The 19116-nt window shown below is 41.3% G+C and overlaps 1 protein-coding gene across 3 annotated transcripts; it reads right to left on the bottom strand.

Annotated features, from left to right (window-relative positions):
* Positions 1–300: 300 nt before the first annotated feature.
* LOC106944920 (UPF1 RNA helicase and ATPase) lies at positions 301–19116 on the bottom strand. Of its 3 annotated transcripts, none has more exons than XM_015028253.1 (24): positions 18848–19116; positions 18163–18305; positions 16756–16845; positions 15959–16126; positions 13673–13853; positions 13423–13584; positions 12167–12254; positions 11814–11912; positions 11592–11700; positions 9950–10109; positions 9731–9849; positions 9478–9642; positions 8520–8634; positions 7157–7300; positions 6162–6375; positions 5959–6076; positions 5096–5252; positions 4846–4988; positions 4025–4199; positions 3876–3957; positions 3634–3798; positions 3183–3391; positions 2606–2728; positions 301–1698 (listed from the first exon to the last, which is right to left on the bottom strand). In XM_015028253.1, exons 1-23 carry the CDS (start codon positions 19016–19018, stop codon positions 2609–2611), a joined length of 3297 nt encoding a protein of 1098 aa, XP_014883739.1. In that variant the 5' UTR covers positions 19019–19116; the 3' UTR covers positions 301–1698; positions 2606–2608. The 3 variants fall into 3 exon arrangements, with proteins under 3 accessions (XP_014883739.1, XP_014883740.1, XP_014883741.1); XM_015028254.1 differs by having other exon boundaries at positions 301–1586; positions 18848–19018; XM_015028255.1 differs by having other exon boundaries at positions 12170–12254; positions 18848–19018.

Genomic DNA, 19116 nt, shown 5'->3' with positions numbered 1-19116 from the left:
CTAAAACATCATAAATCTCCAAAAAGGAATAAAATACATAAAGCAAGCAGAACAGCTTTGGACAAATCAAAATGCCACTGAAGGTAAAAAACTCTACCACAGAGAAGGAAGGTGGCTTTTAGTCACGACCAACATCAACCTCGCTGATTCAACAACAACCCCTTTCTCTGGCGGCCATCTTGCTCTAAAGGGTCGTCAGATGCTGGTAGTTTAAGTCCGAACTACATTCATGTCTGTGCTGCAGCTTTTTATCTGAAGGTTGAATGGTTTTAGGCACTGATTAGCATTTTTATCTTTTTATTTCATCCCGCCGTCATCTGATCAGAGCTAACGGCGTTCCTGCTGATCAGGAAGTTTTTAAATTACAGGGTTAATCTCATCCCCAATTACAACTCCACGGTAGTTTGGCCAAACAGCCGCATCTTTTCTTCATAAACATGTAGTTTCTGAACTGGTTTCTCCCTCAGCCACCTTCCTTTTCTACCTCTCAGTGGATCGATTGCCTCGTCGTTTCCCTCCACACTTATCCCAACTCCAGCGGGATTCGTTCATCGGGTGTGGAAAAACCCCACTTCCCCCGAGGATCCCCTCAGCACTAAGCGTTTCAGCATTCGCCAATCTAAGCACACAGAGTACAGTCAAAAATAAAATAAAATAAATCTGGTCATGAAGCGAAACGCCAACCCCCGCTGTCGTGAGATTACAGTAGGAAAAAAAAGCCTGAAGCTGAAACATCAAATGACACCGAGCCAAATATTCATTGCTGGTCATGTTTTGATAGTTTCACCAACTATTTTTTTTTTTTGTTGCAATTTTGTGCTCTGTGGTAAGAAAGGTATTCAGAGAAGAAAAACTGTCCCGTGGCGATCACCACGTCGGTCGGCGGGATGTGCGTCTCATGCCTGCCTGAAGTCTGCGCGCCGCGTCCGCCGCCGCCTCGCTGGAGACCCTGTGGCGGCGCCGGCGGTTCCCGAGGCAAACGAAGGCATTTCGACGTCAGACTGGAGTGTTCCTGCGTCCTCTGAGAGGGAGAGTCGACTGCTGCTTCCTGCGGAGGCTGCCGAGGAGTCCGGGCCCGGCGGGGTGTCCTCCCCCGACGAGCCGAATCGTTTTTAATTCTCTGGGACGTTGAGGCAGGTTGGCGGTCGGCCCGCCTCCAGGTGAGGTCGGGGGGAGGGAGGGTCGTTTTGTTTCTGACACAGTTTCTGTCCAAATTTTAAGAGTTCTTAAAAATTCCACTGATTGGCTTTGATCCTGGAGCGTTTCCCAGAAGCTTCGGGAGTGGACGGCCGGGGTTGGGTTGGGGGGAGCGGAGCCTCTTGGATTCTCAGGAGAGACCGCGGATCTCTCGTCTGTTTCCCTCAGCAGCCCGACCTGATGCCGCCAGATCCTCGACTTTCCTCCTTCACTCAGCGCGGGCGTCGCCTCCCGCCTCTCTCTCTCTCTCGCTTGCTCGCTCACGCGGCCTCTTTCCGTCTCGCTGCCCGTCTGTTAGCGCTCTCTCCTCCTCCTTCTTCTTCTACCCTCCCATTCTCTCGCTGGTCATCGGTTTGGTTTCGCTATCCCGTCGCTTTCACTTGGTGGTGCTTCGGATGTAGCAGAGGAAAACAGGTATCCATTTTATGTTTTTATTATTTCCCAGATTAAAAAGCTGATGAACTAAGCTCAGCTCAAGCCTAGCTCCCTTCTTCAGGCAACCTGGAACACAGAAAGCCGCTTTTCAGATTGGTTTTTGTTTGCATTTAAAGCTGCAGAATGTAAATTTAATTAAAAAATATATTTTTAAAATATGATGTACGGAAGGAGACAGATAATCGGTGGAGGGAAAAAGAAAAAATCAAATGAAGCTCCTCTGTCTTTTCCCAGTGTTAACTGGAAACAACCAATCAGAGCCCGGAGGCGGGTCTTAACGCTGTCAATCATTTCTCTCTGATAGCAGGTAGTGTGGCCACCGATGGCAGCAGATAAATGGTTTTCCTGCAACACTAAGCTGTTTCTCTGCCATTAGAACATTGAGTGGCGAGTACATGAGGATGATTGACAGCTCTAAGACGCTTCTCCTGGGTTCGATTGGTTGTTTTTGGTCGGGAGCACAAGAGGAGATCGATCTTTTCACAGATTATCTTTGTCATGTTGCCACAACATGGTGAGTTTTAACAAATATGTAAAAAACATTTTTTAATCAACGTAACATTCTGCAGCTTTAAAGTTTATTTTGATTTTGTGTCTTGATTAATAACTAAATAAAAAATAAAAACATTAATACTCAGGCGACCACTTTAAGTGCAAAGATGCAACATTTCCAGCTTTAAACATTTTATATATTTAATTATTCATATATTTTCCAAATTAATTACAGACCTTTGTATACTAAGGCAGCACCGTAATGAAAACTTAACACTGTTATCAGATATTAATGACAGGCCTGTTATGGTGAGAAATAAACCAGGTAATTTTATGAAAGGAAGCTGAGAATTTGCAATAATTTTCTTGTGTCGCATCTCAATCCATTTAAAATAACAACCGTTTCTCTAGCTGTTCCTTCACTGACTGATTGGCTAACTGATTTAATAAATGTGTTGGTGAGCGAACTGCAGCTACTTACACTTTAGTACTGTGACAGTCCGGTCACCCCGCCATGCTGGTACGCACGTTCACCCTGGTAAGTGGAGTCCTGGGACAGAGCCACGTCGATCTGGGACTTGAACTCATCGCCCAGGTAGCTATCCTGCAGGAGAAGACAGGAAGCACCAGAAACACGCAAATCAACCTAAACGTCAGCATGAGGAGGAAAACACATTTCCCAGATAACGAGGAGTTCACACGGCTACTGGAGACAGAAGATGGATTATTTCCATCTGAACCACAGCGATTTATTGAAAAGTTACTTTAATTTGATTATTCTTTATTAAACAAGAATCTCCAAGTATATTGTAAAAAGCCTTAATTCATGGTTATCCAATGATTAGCCAACAGTCACTGCATTTCAAGACGGTTTTTGCTTGAATGTTAAGATACGAATGATAAATAGATATATTACGCATCTCAAACTGTTTGTTTTATTGAATTTGTAAACAGAAATCCAACTGAATTTATCCAAACGTCACAAAAATAAAAATAAAACAACCTTAAGTTTCGATGTTCTGTGTAATAACCGGTAGATGGTTAAATCTGTGTGTTACCTGGGACAACTCTGGCTGGGAGAGGCCAGGTTGGCTCATCTGAGAGGGCTGGCTCATGGAGATGTAACCCTGAGTCAGCGGCCCCTGGGAGAAGGACTGGGAAGCCCCGTCCTGGCTGGCCTGGCTGTTGGGCCCGTTGCCCTGGTGAGCCGAGCCGCGGACCCGCTGCCTTCCCCCCCGGCCAGGTTTACCCTTCATGGCACCGCGGCCTGAAGACGGAGGAAGAGACACAGAGGTGAGAAAAAAATAAAATCTACAAAACCAAGTATCCAAATAAATGATCATCATAAGGCTGGAAAAAATCCTCCAGAAGTTTCCATGTTTTCCTCTCTAGCTGCAGCGGCCTGCAGACGCTGCTGCAGGCCGCTAACAAGACACAGCCAGTGTCTCGTTTAAAGAGCGAGAAGTCACACACCAAGCTAAGCACAGAGAGAGAAGACGCTCCGAGTACCTGCAGCCGGGCCGTTGGTCTGACCCAGATAGCTGGGCGGAGGCATCGGGGGCATCACCAGGTTGAAGGGTATGGGGATGTTCATGGCCGCCATCTGACCCGGCCCGGTTCCGATCATCCCGATCTGATCGTGAGTTTGGAAGTACATGTTGGACGGACGTCCAGCTGGAACAGAATTCAGCACATCAGTCCAGGACAAACGCAGACGACGGCAGAAACGGCCTGTGGTTTTAGATAGGTACCGGCGCTGCTGCGGTCGTAGGCGGAGCCCGGGATGAGCGCCTCGCGGGCGTCGTACATGGCGGTGCTCATGAAACGTCCCCCCTAACATTCACAGCAACATTAGCTCACTGAAACCAGAGGGAAACCTTCAGGTGGATAAGTTACGGACCGGGTTGATGGTGTTGACCAGCTTGCGAGGCTTGCTGAACTGCATGAGGCTCTCTCTGAGGTTGTTGAGCGGGCCCTCCACCAGAACCTTCTGCTCCTTGTAGTAGTTCAGCAGGTTGTTCCACAGCGGCTGCTTGGACAGCGCCTTGGGGTTCCCCACGATGATCACGCCGTACCTTAAACACATTTTAACTAAAACTAATACTGGACGACTTGGTTTAGATGAAAAACAATAAAAGGGTCATCTTGAATTTATAAACACAAGATTATTAATAATTTAATCCAGAGATCAAAATATTCAAAGATATGAATCAGAGATTCGGCCGCTGTCAAATAAAAAAATAAATCCATATTTTAATCAACTGGAACGATAGTTTCCATATTGGTTACTAATAATTTTTTAAAGGGTAATTTTGTTTACAGGCATCATAATTCAGTTTATTTATGTTTTCAGTCGCGCTCTGCAAAACTACAACATCTTAAAGTATTTCTTGTCTAGTTTCTACACAAAATATCTTGAAATAAGAAACTAAATTATATGTATAGGAGTTTCTTTTAAGCCAATAATTCCTTAATATTGATGAAAATGTATTAGTTCTACTGGCAAATTATTTCACTTTTAGCATGAGAAAAATATCTGGCTATACGTAAAATAATCTGTGAATGGAACTGGTACACCGACATTCTTTATCCAACAATATTAAGAAATTACTGACTTAAATCAAGCTCCTATTTCTTGTTGGAAAGTTGCTTAATTTTGTCTTATTCCATGTGTACTGTGATATTTGCTATAGAAACTTGAACAGTAACTTGGCGACTCACTTTGCTCTGGTCAGCGCCACATTGAGGCGCCGCGGGTCGTTCAGGAAGCCGATGCCCTGATGCTCGTTGGCTCGAACGCAGGACAGGATGATGAAGTCCTTCTCTCTGCCCTGGAAGGCGTCCACACTGGCGATTTCCACTTGCTGTCCAGAAACAACACAAGTGAAGAGTTGAAGTGACCAAATAACGTCCCGGGTCATTACTCAGCTGTTGTAGTTTGAATAAACTGTAACCGTTGGGTGTTAGTGACCTGGTACAGCTTGGTGTGCAGGGAGCCGCTGAACTGCATGTACTGGACCAGGTAGGAGCGCTGGCCCTCGTACGGCGTGATGATGCCGATCTGGTCCGGTTTCGCTCCCGCCTTCAGCAACCTGGTGGTGATTTTCTCCACGTTTGCTGCCTCCGTCCTGGAAAACACCAGCATTTCATTAAATATGAAAAACAAATGGTTACAGATTGGATTCAGTAGTTCTGGTGTAAAGAGTGAAGTGAGAGCTTAAGCTGGAGGATAAATTATCCCAGCCATAAACAATAATATTGTTGTTTTTTCAAATAATGCAAGTTGGTGTCTTCAAAGACTAATAAACTTTAATTTAGTAAAGAATAATTAACACTGGAACTGGAAGTTATTTTAAATATCCAAAATAACAACCAGAAAGAATAAAATGGAAATAAAAACCAGTACATGTTTTTGCAGTACTGCAAATATTTAGTACACTTGAATTAAGACAAAACCAAGTAATAAGAAGCTTTTCTGCTTCAATATTAAGTAATTTTTTTAAACTTAAATCAAGCTCCTGTTTTTGCTGAAAAGTTACTTTTAAGTCAGTTTTGTTTCGTTTTTTTGCACTAGGAAACTAGACCAAAACTACTTGGTAAGATTTTCAGTTTTTGCAGTGTAAAGTGGATTTTAATGTCTCTGTAATTAAAACTGCTCTTCAAAAATATGAATCATTAATCAAAAGAAATTACTGAGCTCACTTTGATTTATTTTAACTAACTGCTTATTGCAGTCTCTGGTTTTTCTTTATGGTAGCGGCCCAGACTTTGATTCGTGTCCGTAAATATTTCTGATCTTTGGATTAAATTATGAAAGAAGACGGCTGTTGATACCTGTTCAGGTATGACGTTCCAGAACTGGCGATTTCCTCCTGACCCTGAGTCACGTAGAAGAACATGGGTTTGTCCGGCTGCGGCCACTGGAAGTCGAAGCCTTTCTTGATGCGATCAGCTGGGAGAAGCAGAGATTTGTTTTCTTTAACCTGCCGATCTGCAGGAGGAACCAGACCTGAGGAAACCAGACGTTTTGGGCTCACCTGCTGTGACGCCGTTCTGCAGGGAGCCCTCGTAGAAGATGTTGGACGGGAAGGCACTGAGAGCCGGGTGCATGCGGTACTGGACCTGCAGGCGGATCGGCCGGATTCCCAGCACCACCAGTCGCTCGAACAGGGACTGAGACAAACCCGCCTTCGCCGCTTTCTTACACATCACCACCGGACCCAGCTGGCAGTGGTCGCCCACCAGAATCAGCTGCAAACAGGCGAGTGGGGCAGAACTTCACAACCGAAACGGGTTTATATACGTTTCCCACAGCGAAGGTCCAACACCTTCAAAACATCTTCAGGGTAAGTTTTCCAACTTTTAAAATAAAAACAATACTAATCAACTAAAACTCATGATTATCTGATATAACTTATTCCTGCCTATTAATGTCCTCTGATGGTATTTTACAGACAATACAAACTAAAATATAACAAAACGTTATGTTTGGAAATGTCTCTCTCACTCTGTATGCAGCCGACGGTCCGAGAATAAAACGCTAATTTAACAAAAATCCCCCAATTTCACTGACGTAGTAGACGTATAAAGACCAACATTTAACTCAATTACACAGATTAATAAGCATATTGACAAATTAAGAACAATACTAATTGTTTCAATGTTTAAATTACATTGCTGATCAAATTAAATGCTAAACCACAAAGAAAATCTCTAAAAAAGTGTTTGCCAACCAAGTTTTCTAGCATTCAGCAAATATATTTTAGATAATTTTGGTAATCTTAATTTACCTAAAAACAAGAGAGGTTAGGTCTGATTTAACTTCAGATGGTGAAAGAAAATGTCTTTTTCCATCAGGTGTATGAAAAGATCAAACTGTAAATAATTCCTGTTTGAATATCAAACACTGAATTGAAATTCAATTTAAAGAATCCGTCAGACTGATGTAACACTCAGATGAGCTGGACTGGAGTCGTTCCTGTCATGAAGCAGCGTTTAGCATGGAGGTGATCGTTTTGGTGCCTGCCTGTACCTGCTTTGCTCCCAGCACCACCGGGACCATGCACTCCGGCTCGGTGGCCTGGGTGCTCTCGTCGATCAGGATGGACCGGAACTGCATCTTGGCCAGACGGGGATCTCCGGCTCCGACGCAGGTGCAGCAAATCACGTCAGCGTTCTGCACAACAAAGAGGAGACAGAAGATTGATTCCTTCTGTCTGCACGGCATCAACACCATGTTCAACAAGCCAAATTAACGGCTATTGTTCCTTGAACAGGTTAGGTTACATCTGTAGGCTGAACTAAACATGTTCCGTCATTTTCCCTTTTTTTTGCACAAAATCATTTTTCACTGATTATATTTTCTGCCTATTTTGAGCTCCTTCTAAAATGAGCTTCATTTTAAGTCAAAATAATCTGCTGTGGGCTGCAGCCCAAATTACAACGTTTACAATGGCTGCAACGAAAAAAATGGCTGCAAACAGATGCGCGATTATACAACCGTGCATCTTTGAAAAACAGAAGTAGAGCCTCTTGCACAACCAAGAAGAATGCAGCAAGTGTTTTCTGAATGATAACTCAACAACTAAACACTTCTCTTTTCCAGCAGCCATTATACAGCATTTAGAGAGAGCTGACCAAATATGCTGGAGCTCTGCTTGGGTTGCTAGGTGACGGGGCAGTGCCTGCTGATTTGTGATGCCACATTCTGGACGTTATTGAAACGGCACGTTTCACCAAGAAACATTTGCTTATTTCCAAAAGCAAATCTGGGTGGGATTTATTTAAACGCTTGGGCTGTTTATAAAAACAGTAGAAACCCAAATGGAAGTACAAAAAAATGCACAAAGGTGAATTTTCCATAAAAGGTCTTGTTTCAGACCTTTTTAATGCCACCTTGAATGAAATTTAAGGACTTAAAACTTATAAACTAAATATACAGGGGATGCTCAGGGGATCCCGCTGTATTACAATCAAGTTTAAGAAAAACTGAAACTCATGTCAATGCTTCTTGCACTCCACATAGCTCTAAGCCTCACATGGGTTGGCAACAGAAATGAACCAACAGCAAAAACATCAGTTAACCAGCCAAATTAAATTCCTACCAACTCATGACAGAAGGAAATCAGGAAGCTAGCAAGTGTAGATTAGCAGCTAGCTAGCGGTAGCCAGAATCGGATCGAAAACACAATCAAGATGTCTGCGCACGACTCAAACTTTTTCCTGACACAACGGTCCCAACAGAAAAACAGCGACATATTAAATTAAATCGTTGTGCCACATGAGGCCAACTTACTATTTACTTTTCACGGTTGCAGACACCATGAACAAAACAGAGTTTATTTCACAGTGCGTCACGGTTTTATGGATGTTTTCAGAGAACCCTGAGCTCTCACCATGAGCAGCTCCCTCTCGGCGGTGCGCTTCAGGGCCCGGTAACGCTTCTCGTCAGCGGACGACAGCTCTCCGGTCTCATCCTTCAGCTGCTGCAGCTTCTGGAGCTCCGGCATGCTGCAGAGACCGAGAGCAGACGCTGAAACTCACCCACAGTTCAACGCTTGAACCAACAACATTTACATCCGTAGCAATCACAAATATCAGAAACATTCAACTGAACAAATTTAAAATCTAATTATTGGTTTTGATTTTATGTTTTTAGTTTCTTTTTCAGTTTTTTTTTTCATAATCTAACATGATGGGTCCCAAAAGTTTGAGTCCATAGGAAAGTTTAGATCAACCACAAGAATATGAAGACATGAGCAAAGACTGGCAGCGATGGTGACTGACGGGCTGCAGCTAACAATTATTTTATGGCATAAAAAGAAGCTAAAAATGCCACTTTTGGCTAAAGCATATTTACAGACAAAAGTGTTATCGTGAAAGAAAAATGTTTTTATAACATTTAATTACTGCTTTGAATATGTTGCTTTTATCACCAAATGACATTTATTTCTTTGAGTCTGTTCAGTCCAGTCAACTATTAATTAATCGTTTCAGCCCAGGTGATTGTTACCATTTTATAACTTAACCAGAACCAAACACCATTCAGCTTCTATGCACCACCAATCCGGAATAAACTTCCAGAAAACTGCAAAACAGCTGAAACACTGAGCGTCTTTAGATCTAGACTAAAAACCCACCTGGTTGAAGTTGCTTTAGAAACATCATCAACAATCTGATGTGTAAAGACGGCACTCTAAGACGTTCTAAGACTTCATGTTTTAGTGTTTTTATGATGTAAAGCACCTTGAAATGCCTTATAAATAAAGTTTGATTGAATGTGATTGATCAACTGACTTAACAACAACTGTTAAAACACGTTCAGGCGTTTGACGTTCCTTCTTCTCCGCTGACCTGTCCATGTTGCTGATCTGGTTGTGGAGCGCCAGGAAAGAGACCGGAGACTCGATGGCCTCCCGGCTCTTGGCGCACAGCCTGACGACCTTCAGGCCGGTCTTGTCGATCTTCTCCGTCAGCTGATCCACGGCGATGTTGCTGGGAGCGCACACCAGGACTGGTCTGCAGGACCAAACACAGAAACGGTAAAGCTGCTTTAGGGAGTCGTGGCACCTGGAGATCGTCTAAATTTAAGGACGATGCGTCTTACCCATTCCCCTGCCGGGACAGGTGGTACACGATCGTGGCGGAGGTGACGGTCTTGCCGGTGCCGGGCGGCCCCTGGATGAGACTGAGCGGCCGCTGCAGCACTGTCTTCACAGCGTAAACCTGGACAAAGGGTGGAGTTTTTAATACAAATAAACAAATAAATGGGAAAACTACAACATTGGATGCACATAATGGAGGGTAATCAGAGTTTGGCTCTGACCTGTGAGTGGTTCAGGTCCGGCAGGCCCGGAGCGGTGAAGCGCTTCGGCAGCTGGCACTTGATGGTGACGTCTTCAACCTCGTGACCCAGAAGTTTGTGGTAAATGTAACCGGACACGGAGGTTTCATCGACGGCAAACGTTTTCAGGGCGCTCTGCATCCTGAGCAAAAACACAAACAGGAAGAACGAGTCAAAGTCCAAATGTGCAACTTTTAGCTTCTGGATCAGAAAATATTTTAAAACTGCATTAAAATAAGGACTTTTAAGGAAGACTGCCGTTGAACTGGAAACTATAATGATATTTAAATTAAGACAAAGTTGAAATAATCACCAGATTCAACCAATGTTTATGACTTTTAAGTTGATTTAATTTCCTAAATCTAGAATCACAATAATGAATGGAAATCTGAGCAAATGTTCCCCATACTGCCGTTTTCCAGACTTTGGGACGGATGTGAGGAAGTACCAAAAAAGCTGAAGCTCAAACGGAGTCAGATTAGAGGCGGAGGAAAGAAGAAAAGTGGAATATCACACCTGATGACGTCACTGCAATATTTTTTAAAATCATGCAGCCCTGTATGCGATCATTAAATACCTTTTCTCCCTAACAAGTGCTTTTAAAACAACACACAACATTTTAAACTTCTGATGCATTTAGGCTTCTGCGTTTATTTTCGCTCAGTCAATCAATATTGTTGCCAACAAACAAAATATTATTTTTCATAAATCTTTCTCATCAATTCTGTGTTAAAGGGACTGAAGCTACAAATCATTACAATTATTAAATATAAATCATAATTCCTGCCACCTGATTGGTAGACGAGGATTGGCCAGAAGATCCACGGTTTAATGAATCGCAGATGAAACTTGTTTTCCAATCATCTCTGGACCAAATCTAAAGTTTTCAATAAACAAGGCCCTCGATCTTCACCAAACACCAATTATCTCCTAATTAACAACAATCTATTAACAACTCCATTTATATATCAAGCTGCTTCACGCTACAGCCACATTCACACACACTTCACACTGAAATGCGGCTCAAACTAACATATAATTGTAAAATAATTCTAAATAAATATTATAAATCATTTTTAAAATTATATTATTTTTTAAACAACTTTTCTGAGGCTCCTGGCCATTTAAACATGTATTTGTTAGGTTATAATGGAAAATGAACTGAGACAGAAGGAAAGTTCTTCTTTCTAGAAAATAAGAATATATATTAAAACTGAAGCAAACCGGAGACAAATAAAAATCCAGACTGCCTGTATTTTTATTTCTATAATTTAAATTAAGGCTGCACCGATTGCTGATATTTTAAAAAGCCTAACTTGCGGATTACGATTTTGGCCGATACCAGATTTTTGTCTGAAATGTTGCTCGATAGATCAATAAAGTTGCTGAATTGGCAACAATGGGGTGATTATTGTTAATTGTAAATGTGCAGCCATGACCTGGTCGGACGGTTTGTCAGTAAAACCTCTCTAACAGGAGAAAAGAAAAGCACAGAGGTTGATTTTAAGACCGGTGGATAAGAGCGGCTTCACATGTAAAAATCACCGATCTCCCAAAATTAAGGAAATCGGCTGGCTGACAAATCGGTGCACCCCTAATTTAAATCTTTAAAAATGTCACAAACCTGTCAAAGGAAGTTGATTTCCAAACAAAATCCACTTGGAAGTTATGAGGGATTTCCACAGGCGCTCCGACACTGCTGCGCAGCTCAATGGCAATTTCATCCCCATAGTCTTTAAAAACAAGCTATTAAGGACAAAAACAACACAGCTGCACTTTTAATCGTTTTTAAACATTGCATTGATTTGTCGGGCACAGCTGAAGCTGCAGGGAACGTGAAGGATACTGTCGGGGACTTTGATGACGTGACCGATGCCTTTCCACAGAGGAGCCAAGTCTCCTTTGTAGCGCAGGCAGATCTCGTCGCCCTGCATCAGCCGCATATCTGGGGTTCACCAAAAACAAACAAGTTACTGACCCGTTTACGCTGAAAAGCAACAAGAACATCAATCACGCCCCATCACTCATGACAACAAACTGGTGAAAAAAATAAAAAATAAAAAATGAAAATGTAGGGATGCCACCAAAAAAATGTAGGAAGGAGGGAGGCTGCATGCAAGTCTGATGACTGAGGGGAGTTTGGAGGGAGCTACAGCGACACCACAGAACCACGGGAGGAAACAACGTTAAAAGCATTACCACCTGAATCCGTCTTGGGAAGTGTGAAATATGCAATCCGCTTTTTGTTTAACCCCAGGTCCCACCTGACGGTTATATTGTCTTGAGTCTGGAAAAGAAAACAAACAACAACTGAACATCTGCAGAAGACGACTCAGTAAAGCCACAGGTGGTTAAAAATAAAAACTATTCTGAGTTTTCCCCATTCATTTCCCTCTTTTTTACGGTGACAAACGTTGCTATGGCAACCATGGCTGCTGTTTTGAATTGCAGGGGAAGGAAATTCAGTCATTGAGATTTTTTTCCCCTGCTACTTTTACAATCAAAAACTCCTCGGATCAAATCAACAGTAAGTTTATCTTCTGAATACGATGGAGGCGTTTGAGCCTGGCGGTGATCAGAACCGACCCGGTTTTATCAGGACTCAACATAAAGTCGTCTGAACGCCGTGGAGAAACGAGGGAGGGAGTTTCTGCATTTACTAAAAACAACTCCGCAGTTTTACCTTTAGTCATTGAGGATCAGTGGTCTGCTTAGAAACACATTACTTTACATTAAATACTCTAATAAGATGTTTCTCATTTAAAGTAATTTTTGTAAATATTCCACACTGTACATTGTTATTTTCCATGTATAGTAGTGGTGATAATCTAAATAATAAGGCCTATAGTAGTTTGTTTCAGTAAAGTTAATATTTTCCTGTTTATTATTATTTTTCATTCTACTCAGAAATTACAAAACAGCCAAAAAAAAAGAGAAACAAACGCAGCTTTATTAAATGCTAAGTTTGTCATATGTAGGTCGTTTCTGTGATAAAATGATTCCAAGCAGCAGATCTGGGTTTTTAGGGAACTGTTGGAGAGTAAATGTAAAGAAAAATCATAAAAGAAAAAAAATGTGCTGGACTTTTCAGAATTATCCCATTTTTTGGATAACAGTACGTCCTTAACCTTATACTAAACTCAAACAACAAAGTGAATCACAAATCATACAATTTGCTTCTACAGAATTAAAAACAAGAGACTGAATTGAAACAGAAACTGAATTGTCAGTATTTGACTCATTGTCATTTGGAGCTTATCGAGGGAATGTTTAAAGTTTCAGTAAATGACAGAAATGCAGAAACGCTTGGGAGGTTTCATTAACTCCACAAAATGTCAAAAATAACCTGGAAGAAAAAACTCTGTGCGGTAATGTTTGAGATAAGAAGCAAAAATCCCATTTCTTCATTTCTTCATCTTTTATGATTCAAACTCTTCTCCTCGTGTATTTTGTACCTGAGACTCTTTTAGCTTTTTGTCGTAGTCGGCCTCCAGTTTGACCAAAGGGCCGAAGATGTTCTGGTACTGGTAGGCGTCTTCGTAGCGCAGCAGCACATGCTGGGGTTCTTCATCCACTCCGGGTTTCTCCAGGTCTTCCAAAGTAGCACCAGGATTGTCCTTAAAATAAAAAACCACAGTCAGACCGTAACGGTAAGCAGCAGACAGCGTCTCCCGCTCTAACCGCCTCGTAAAGCGGCGCTGCTACCTTCCAGAGCTCCTCCAGCTTGTTGATCTGCTGGGCGGTGATCTGCCGGGCGCGGAGCTGCTCCTGCTCCGACGGGATCTTCACCAACCAGGACAGGAAGCAGCGGTCCTGGATCAGCGGCTGCCACTGGGAGCTGTCCCAGTTGATGTCTTTCAAGCTGCTCTGGCTCGCGCACGGCTGCCTGAAATCAGAAAGTAAATATTTAACAAAGACGATTTAATAACATGATCTGTAATTCAGTGGATATTTTATAACTTGTTATGCCAACACAAAACCGTGCTTCGGCCTGCAGCTGCATCGTGAACCAACACAGATGTAACAAACTGAACTGTGATCTGAAGGCTCCCACTGAACAGATTCTCACTCATCTATTTGTAATTTTGTCTTTAGAAACAAATTAAATCAAAGTAGTCAGAAAACTTTCTGGCTTTTTGACCTTTTACATCAACTTCTCAGACTTCCTTACTCAGACAAAGGTGAATAAAATATATTTTCTGAGGTTCTGAGATGCAAAGGAGAACAATTCAGAAACTGCTAACATGTGATTATCTCTGTTGGTTGGAAACCAGAAAGTTATTGGAGAGCATTTAAAGTTAAATGGACCAAAACATCCTGAACCTTCAGTACCGCAGAGAAAACAACTTCAGGATATGTGCAAAACAAAGCAGGGCTGCAGCTAAATATTACCTGAGTAAATCTACTATTCTGATGATTAATTGAATAAAAATCTGGCAGATTTTTCATTTAACAACTTGAAGATTTTTTGTATAATATTAGAAATCCATTAGAAGATCCAAATAAACAACGCAAATAATTTTTTTAAATAAGAAAGTAAACATTTTATTAGTGAATCTGAACCAGCTGAAGCTAAAACTAAACCTCTAGAGGAGTTTTGGGTCAAATAAAGTTGATTTTTATATTCAATGCTAAATAGAAAACACATTTTGAACATTTCTGGCTTAATTTCTGCTCTTAAGTTGATGTTTCAGCCTCTTTTTCAGTCTGTATACTCTAATTAATTAATCAGTACTACATTAGTTGACAATTATGTCAATAATCAAGTAATCTGATTAATCGTTTCAGCCCTAAAACAAAGCTGAAGTATTTAGAAACACCACAAAGTGATCTAACTCGGATAAGGAAAAGCTAATTAAAAGAAGAATTAAGAATTAACTAAAAGAAGTTAATTGCAACTTTTACTGGAGAGTATTTACTGGAGACCGAGCGCTCTTCTGATTTAATACTCTATGTTAAAGACATTTCAATGTTGCTGTGATTCTCACACACAATGAGATCAAAAAGTGGCTGGAAAACTGGAACATGGAAACTGGAACACAATCAATCATATGTGGATGTAAAAGCACATTTTCAGCATATTGACGAATAAAACAGCAAACTGCCAAACTAAAATATAACAATCCGGAATGACAGGTTGCTGAGAATGATTTAGTTTCTGTCCCTGATGAAGTGCAAGATGCTGGACTTGTTTACAAGTGCATCAGATCAGCTGTTGGTTGGTTTGTAAGGGGCGAAGGTCAGCAAGTGTTTAAATATCCCCACCCATATTTAATTCTGCAGCAGAGCCTCTTTAATCAGGCAGCCGAGGCTGATCACGTCACACTGCAACAGGTGTGTAAACAAAGAACCCAAACCAAAACTATGTTTCAGTTCCAACTTATTTTTAACTTGCCTGAAGCAAAATAAATACAACTTTGTTCAATTAAACTGTTTTTTTTTATTGTCTGATATGTGGCAACTAAAAAATACTTTATTAATCCCTAAGGGAAAGTAAATATAACTATTATACAGTTTTCTTTCAGAGATCAGAGTGTTTCTGCTCTTACATCACAGGTACGTCAAAACCTACAGTGTTGTCGCAGTTCAGTTAACTTCCTAGTTTCTTTTTCCATTAAAATTTAATTAAATGTATTATTTTCCATCATAGAGAACCAACCAGTGGATAAATAAGACTGTTTGAGGTTAACCATCTAAGCAAAGTTTTAAGCCTGTTTTAGGAGCAGATTTGAAAGAGAAGAGAATCTAAAACAACCATTTTATATTTTGTCAATGTTTCCCCAACAGAAATATACATGAACTGTGAATCCCTGCTTTTAAACAAAATCAGCAGAGACAAAACTGTTCGCTGGACTGTAGACGAAATAAGAAATAGGTGCTACAACAGACTTCTCTCCTCAAAGTGAGAACATTCATCATATCTTGTTTGTAATAAGTGTAACAGAAAGTTTAGGAGCAGTAATAAACCAGCCGCTGGTTGATTGCCTTTACCTGCAGAGCAGCACCACCACAGAGTCGGCTTTAGCCGGGATGAAGCCCAGCAGGAAGACGTTGCGACAGCCGCAGTTGTAGCACTCCAGCACCGTTTCGCCCAGAGGCCCGTCTTTATGCAGAGTCACCTCTTTACATTTGGCCCTCACCATGTGGTTCACAATGTGGCTGGAGGGGAAACAAAGGACACAAAGTCACCAAAGATGCAGAAATAGTTACATATAAACAGCTCTGGTAAAAATGAAGAGCCCACTGCACTGAACCTCAGTGGAAACCTCCTGGTTTTTCCACCAAATATCGATTCTGAACTCTTCCTGAGTTAAAACATTAGTATTATTGTTTCTAAATTAATATGAACTTTTCTCTGCATTACTTGCATCTTTTTCATTATTTTGACCATTTCTCATTTTCTGCAGATAAATACAAAATTTTTGCTTTGAATTACAGACATGTTGTCAGTAGTTCATAGAATAAAAGAACAATGTTCATTTTATTCATATACCTATAAAAAGTAAAATCAGAGAAACTGATCATTTTAAGTGCTCTCTGATTTTTTTTCCAGAGCTGTAATGTTTATTGATAGTATTCTATGGTGCATGACAATTGGTGTACATAACACATTTTAAGATTGGTTTAATGACACAATGTAGTAATTTAGTAATAAACCACACTTTTGGTAATATTGGCTTCAATGTGACAGCATCAACAGGAAACTATCACATCACACATATCCAACAATATGACTGTTTTCATCCACAGTCCTGGTGTGATGATCAGAGGAAGATGAGACCACAGACCTGCCAGACGTGTTGCCACGGCCGTTACAGAACCACTTCTTACTGGTGTTGCAGTACACCACACACGCTGGGTCATGGATACCGCAGTAGCTGCAAAACAAAGACATGTTTCATCCCAGAAATCTAGATATTTAGCATTTTGCATCATTTAATATTACATTATTTTAAATTCTAACCACGGATTGATCCTGCAAAACAACTTTACAAAAATATATTTATCTGATTTCCCTCTTTAGTAAAATATTAATGGTCAACAGCAGCCTCCCTCTGATCACTGCTCAACAGAAAACATTGTCCCATTATGGGGCACTGTGTCATTCACAAGTCAAAATCACAGCAGTGTGTGCTTTCAGGAAATGCAGAACAGAGGAAAAAATTACTGTAAACAAAGGAGTGTTTGTCTGAAACAAACCTGCACAAAGTAGTGAGTAAAGTTACAAATAGTTTCCAATAAAGCAGATGTCACTAATGCAGGATGGTGAGAAGCTGCGGAGCTGCTACATCCATGAAAAATAATTTACCAATGAAGGAAACGATACATTTTTCTTCCCAGGATCAGACTGCTTACACAACAGCTCTGATTTATATGATTGTTAAAAAAATAACACACAGAATTTACCTTTAATGATTTATAAAATACATAAATGTTTGCTATTATACAAAGAAGCGTGATGTTGGACCACAGATCATATAAATCATGCTATATCCAGTCAACTTGGAAGACTAGTTTCCTCTGTGAATCAGTTTTAATTTCCTTACATTGCAGCACAATTTAAAGCCAAAACCTACAAAACTTTAGCCTTATTTATACTCCCTATTCATAGAGGTCATATAAGACAATTTTCATTTAAACTGCTTAAAAGAAGCTGGAAGAATGAATCCAGTGACACCAAGATGCAACAAAGAACACCTCTGATCAGCTGATGCTTTTGTTTATATTTCCAAATAACTGGAAAGACTCCCAGATGAGTATTTTGAGCCACATATCTAAAGTGCTTCAGGGATTCCCCTGTGTCTCCATCACCACTAAGGCTGCACAGATATATCTTAAATACAAGAAAAGCTCTGCATCACTCAACATGTTATTCTACTAAAAATATATGTACACAGACAATGGACGCCAGAGGAAAAAAACAGGACAAGCTGGAGAGATTATGTTTCTAATCTGGGAATGCCTGGGGATTCCCCTGGAGGAGCTGGGCTGAGTGCCCACAACCTGACCCCAAAATAACCAAAAATAACAGATGGATGATCAAAGACCAGAAGGTTCATCTGAAAGGTGCTACTTTAACATAGTTAGAATGATAAAATGTGTCTGGGGTTTAGGTGACACAGTGTTAGAGGAATAATATGGAGAAAAACAGAGCAGTAGAACACCCCAGCATGTTCTGGTTAATCTCACGGTACCTGCATGCGTGTATTGGAAGATCTTTGGTGTAGTAGGTGTCTTCTTCATCCTCCTCAAAGTTGAGCTCGCCCAACAACTGGCTGGTTTTGGCCACAGAATCATCCATTCCTCCATTGTGAAGACCCTCATCAGGACCATTGATCTGTCGAATGCGTAGGGAATAAATTACTGGTCCATTTTATCTGTGATTTTCACCTTCCACATGCGTTTTTTCCATAAGCGCCATTACGGCTAACTATACTTTCACCCCAACACGAGCTTCACCTAACATGTTTACTTATAATTCAGTAAACTTTCTGCAGAGAAGCTGTTCTTCTGCTTGAGAATAGTATTTTAGCCTCTAACATGTGGTAGAGACGACCATTATGAGACAAACTCGGTGCTAACAGACCAGCTAACGGCTGAGGAAGGCGCACAGTGAGGATGTGGACACGTTGACAGATTGTCAACGGTGAAACTACTGTCATCCCAAACAACTGGAGACATTTCCGTGACTCTGTTTTGATTTAGCTATCAGAAATAAGGATGTGAGACAACTGGAGCAACTTTAAGAGTGTACTTAACGGTCTTAGCAAACGTTAGCTTAAGCTAAGCTAAGGAGGCTAGTAGTTTTAATAATAGCGGGCTAGCAGCGGCAAGCTAACGTCAGCACCGCGCCTTCTGCTGAAAATGAAAGCCTCGAACCTGTCCGTCCAACTGGCTCTGGGTCTGGCCTTGTGTTTGCGTCTGGCTCGGAAGAGTGAAGTCAGTGAAGTCGTACTCGGAGCCCTGGGTGTCCGCTCCGAGCAGCTCCGCTTCTTCGGTGTCCAGGAAGGTGAGGGTCTGGGAGCTCGGCCCGTACGCCTCCACACTCATTTTCGTCCCTTAACTTTCGCTTTACTCTGCTGTTTCCGGTGCTCGTAACAGACAACTAAACAGTGCGCAGTGTTTATTTGTTGATTTATCTTTCAGAA

Source organism: Poecilia latipinna, unplaced genomic scaffold (assembly GCF_001443285.1).
Source record: "Poecilia latipinna isolate Pla-1442-1.1 unplaced genomic scaffold, P_latipinna-1.0 Scaffold118, whole genome shotgun sequence".
In the NCBI taxonomy this organism is placed as follows: Eukaryota; Metazoa; Chordata; class Actinopteri; order Cyprinodontiformes; family Poeciliidae; genus Poecilia; species Poecilia latipinna.
Note: the sequence above shows the minus strand (reverse complement) of the source record. Positions and strands in the feature narration are given on the sequence as shown.

Excerpts from the sequence above, each read along its gene's own strand:
- LOC106944920 (XM_015028253.1), bottom strand. The coding sequence starts at position 19,018 with ATGAGTGTGGAGGCGTACGGGCCGAGCTCCCAGACCCTCACCTTCCTG. Across the intron at positions 6,376-7,156 it reads TGGTGCTGGGAGCAAAGCAG|CTGATTCTGGTGGGCGACCA; the intron begins GTACAGGCAGGC and ends GCCTGTTTGCAG. Across the intron at positions 3,392-3,633 it reads GACCAACGGCCCGGCTGCAG|GCCGCGGTGCCATGAAGGGT; the intron begins GTACTCGGAGCG and ends CTCCGTCTTCAG.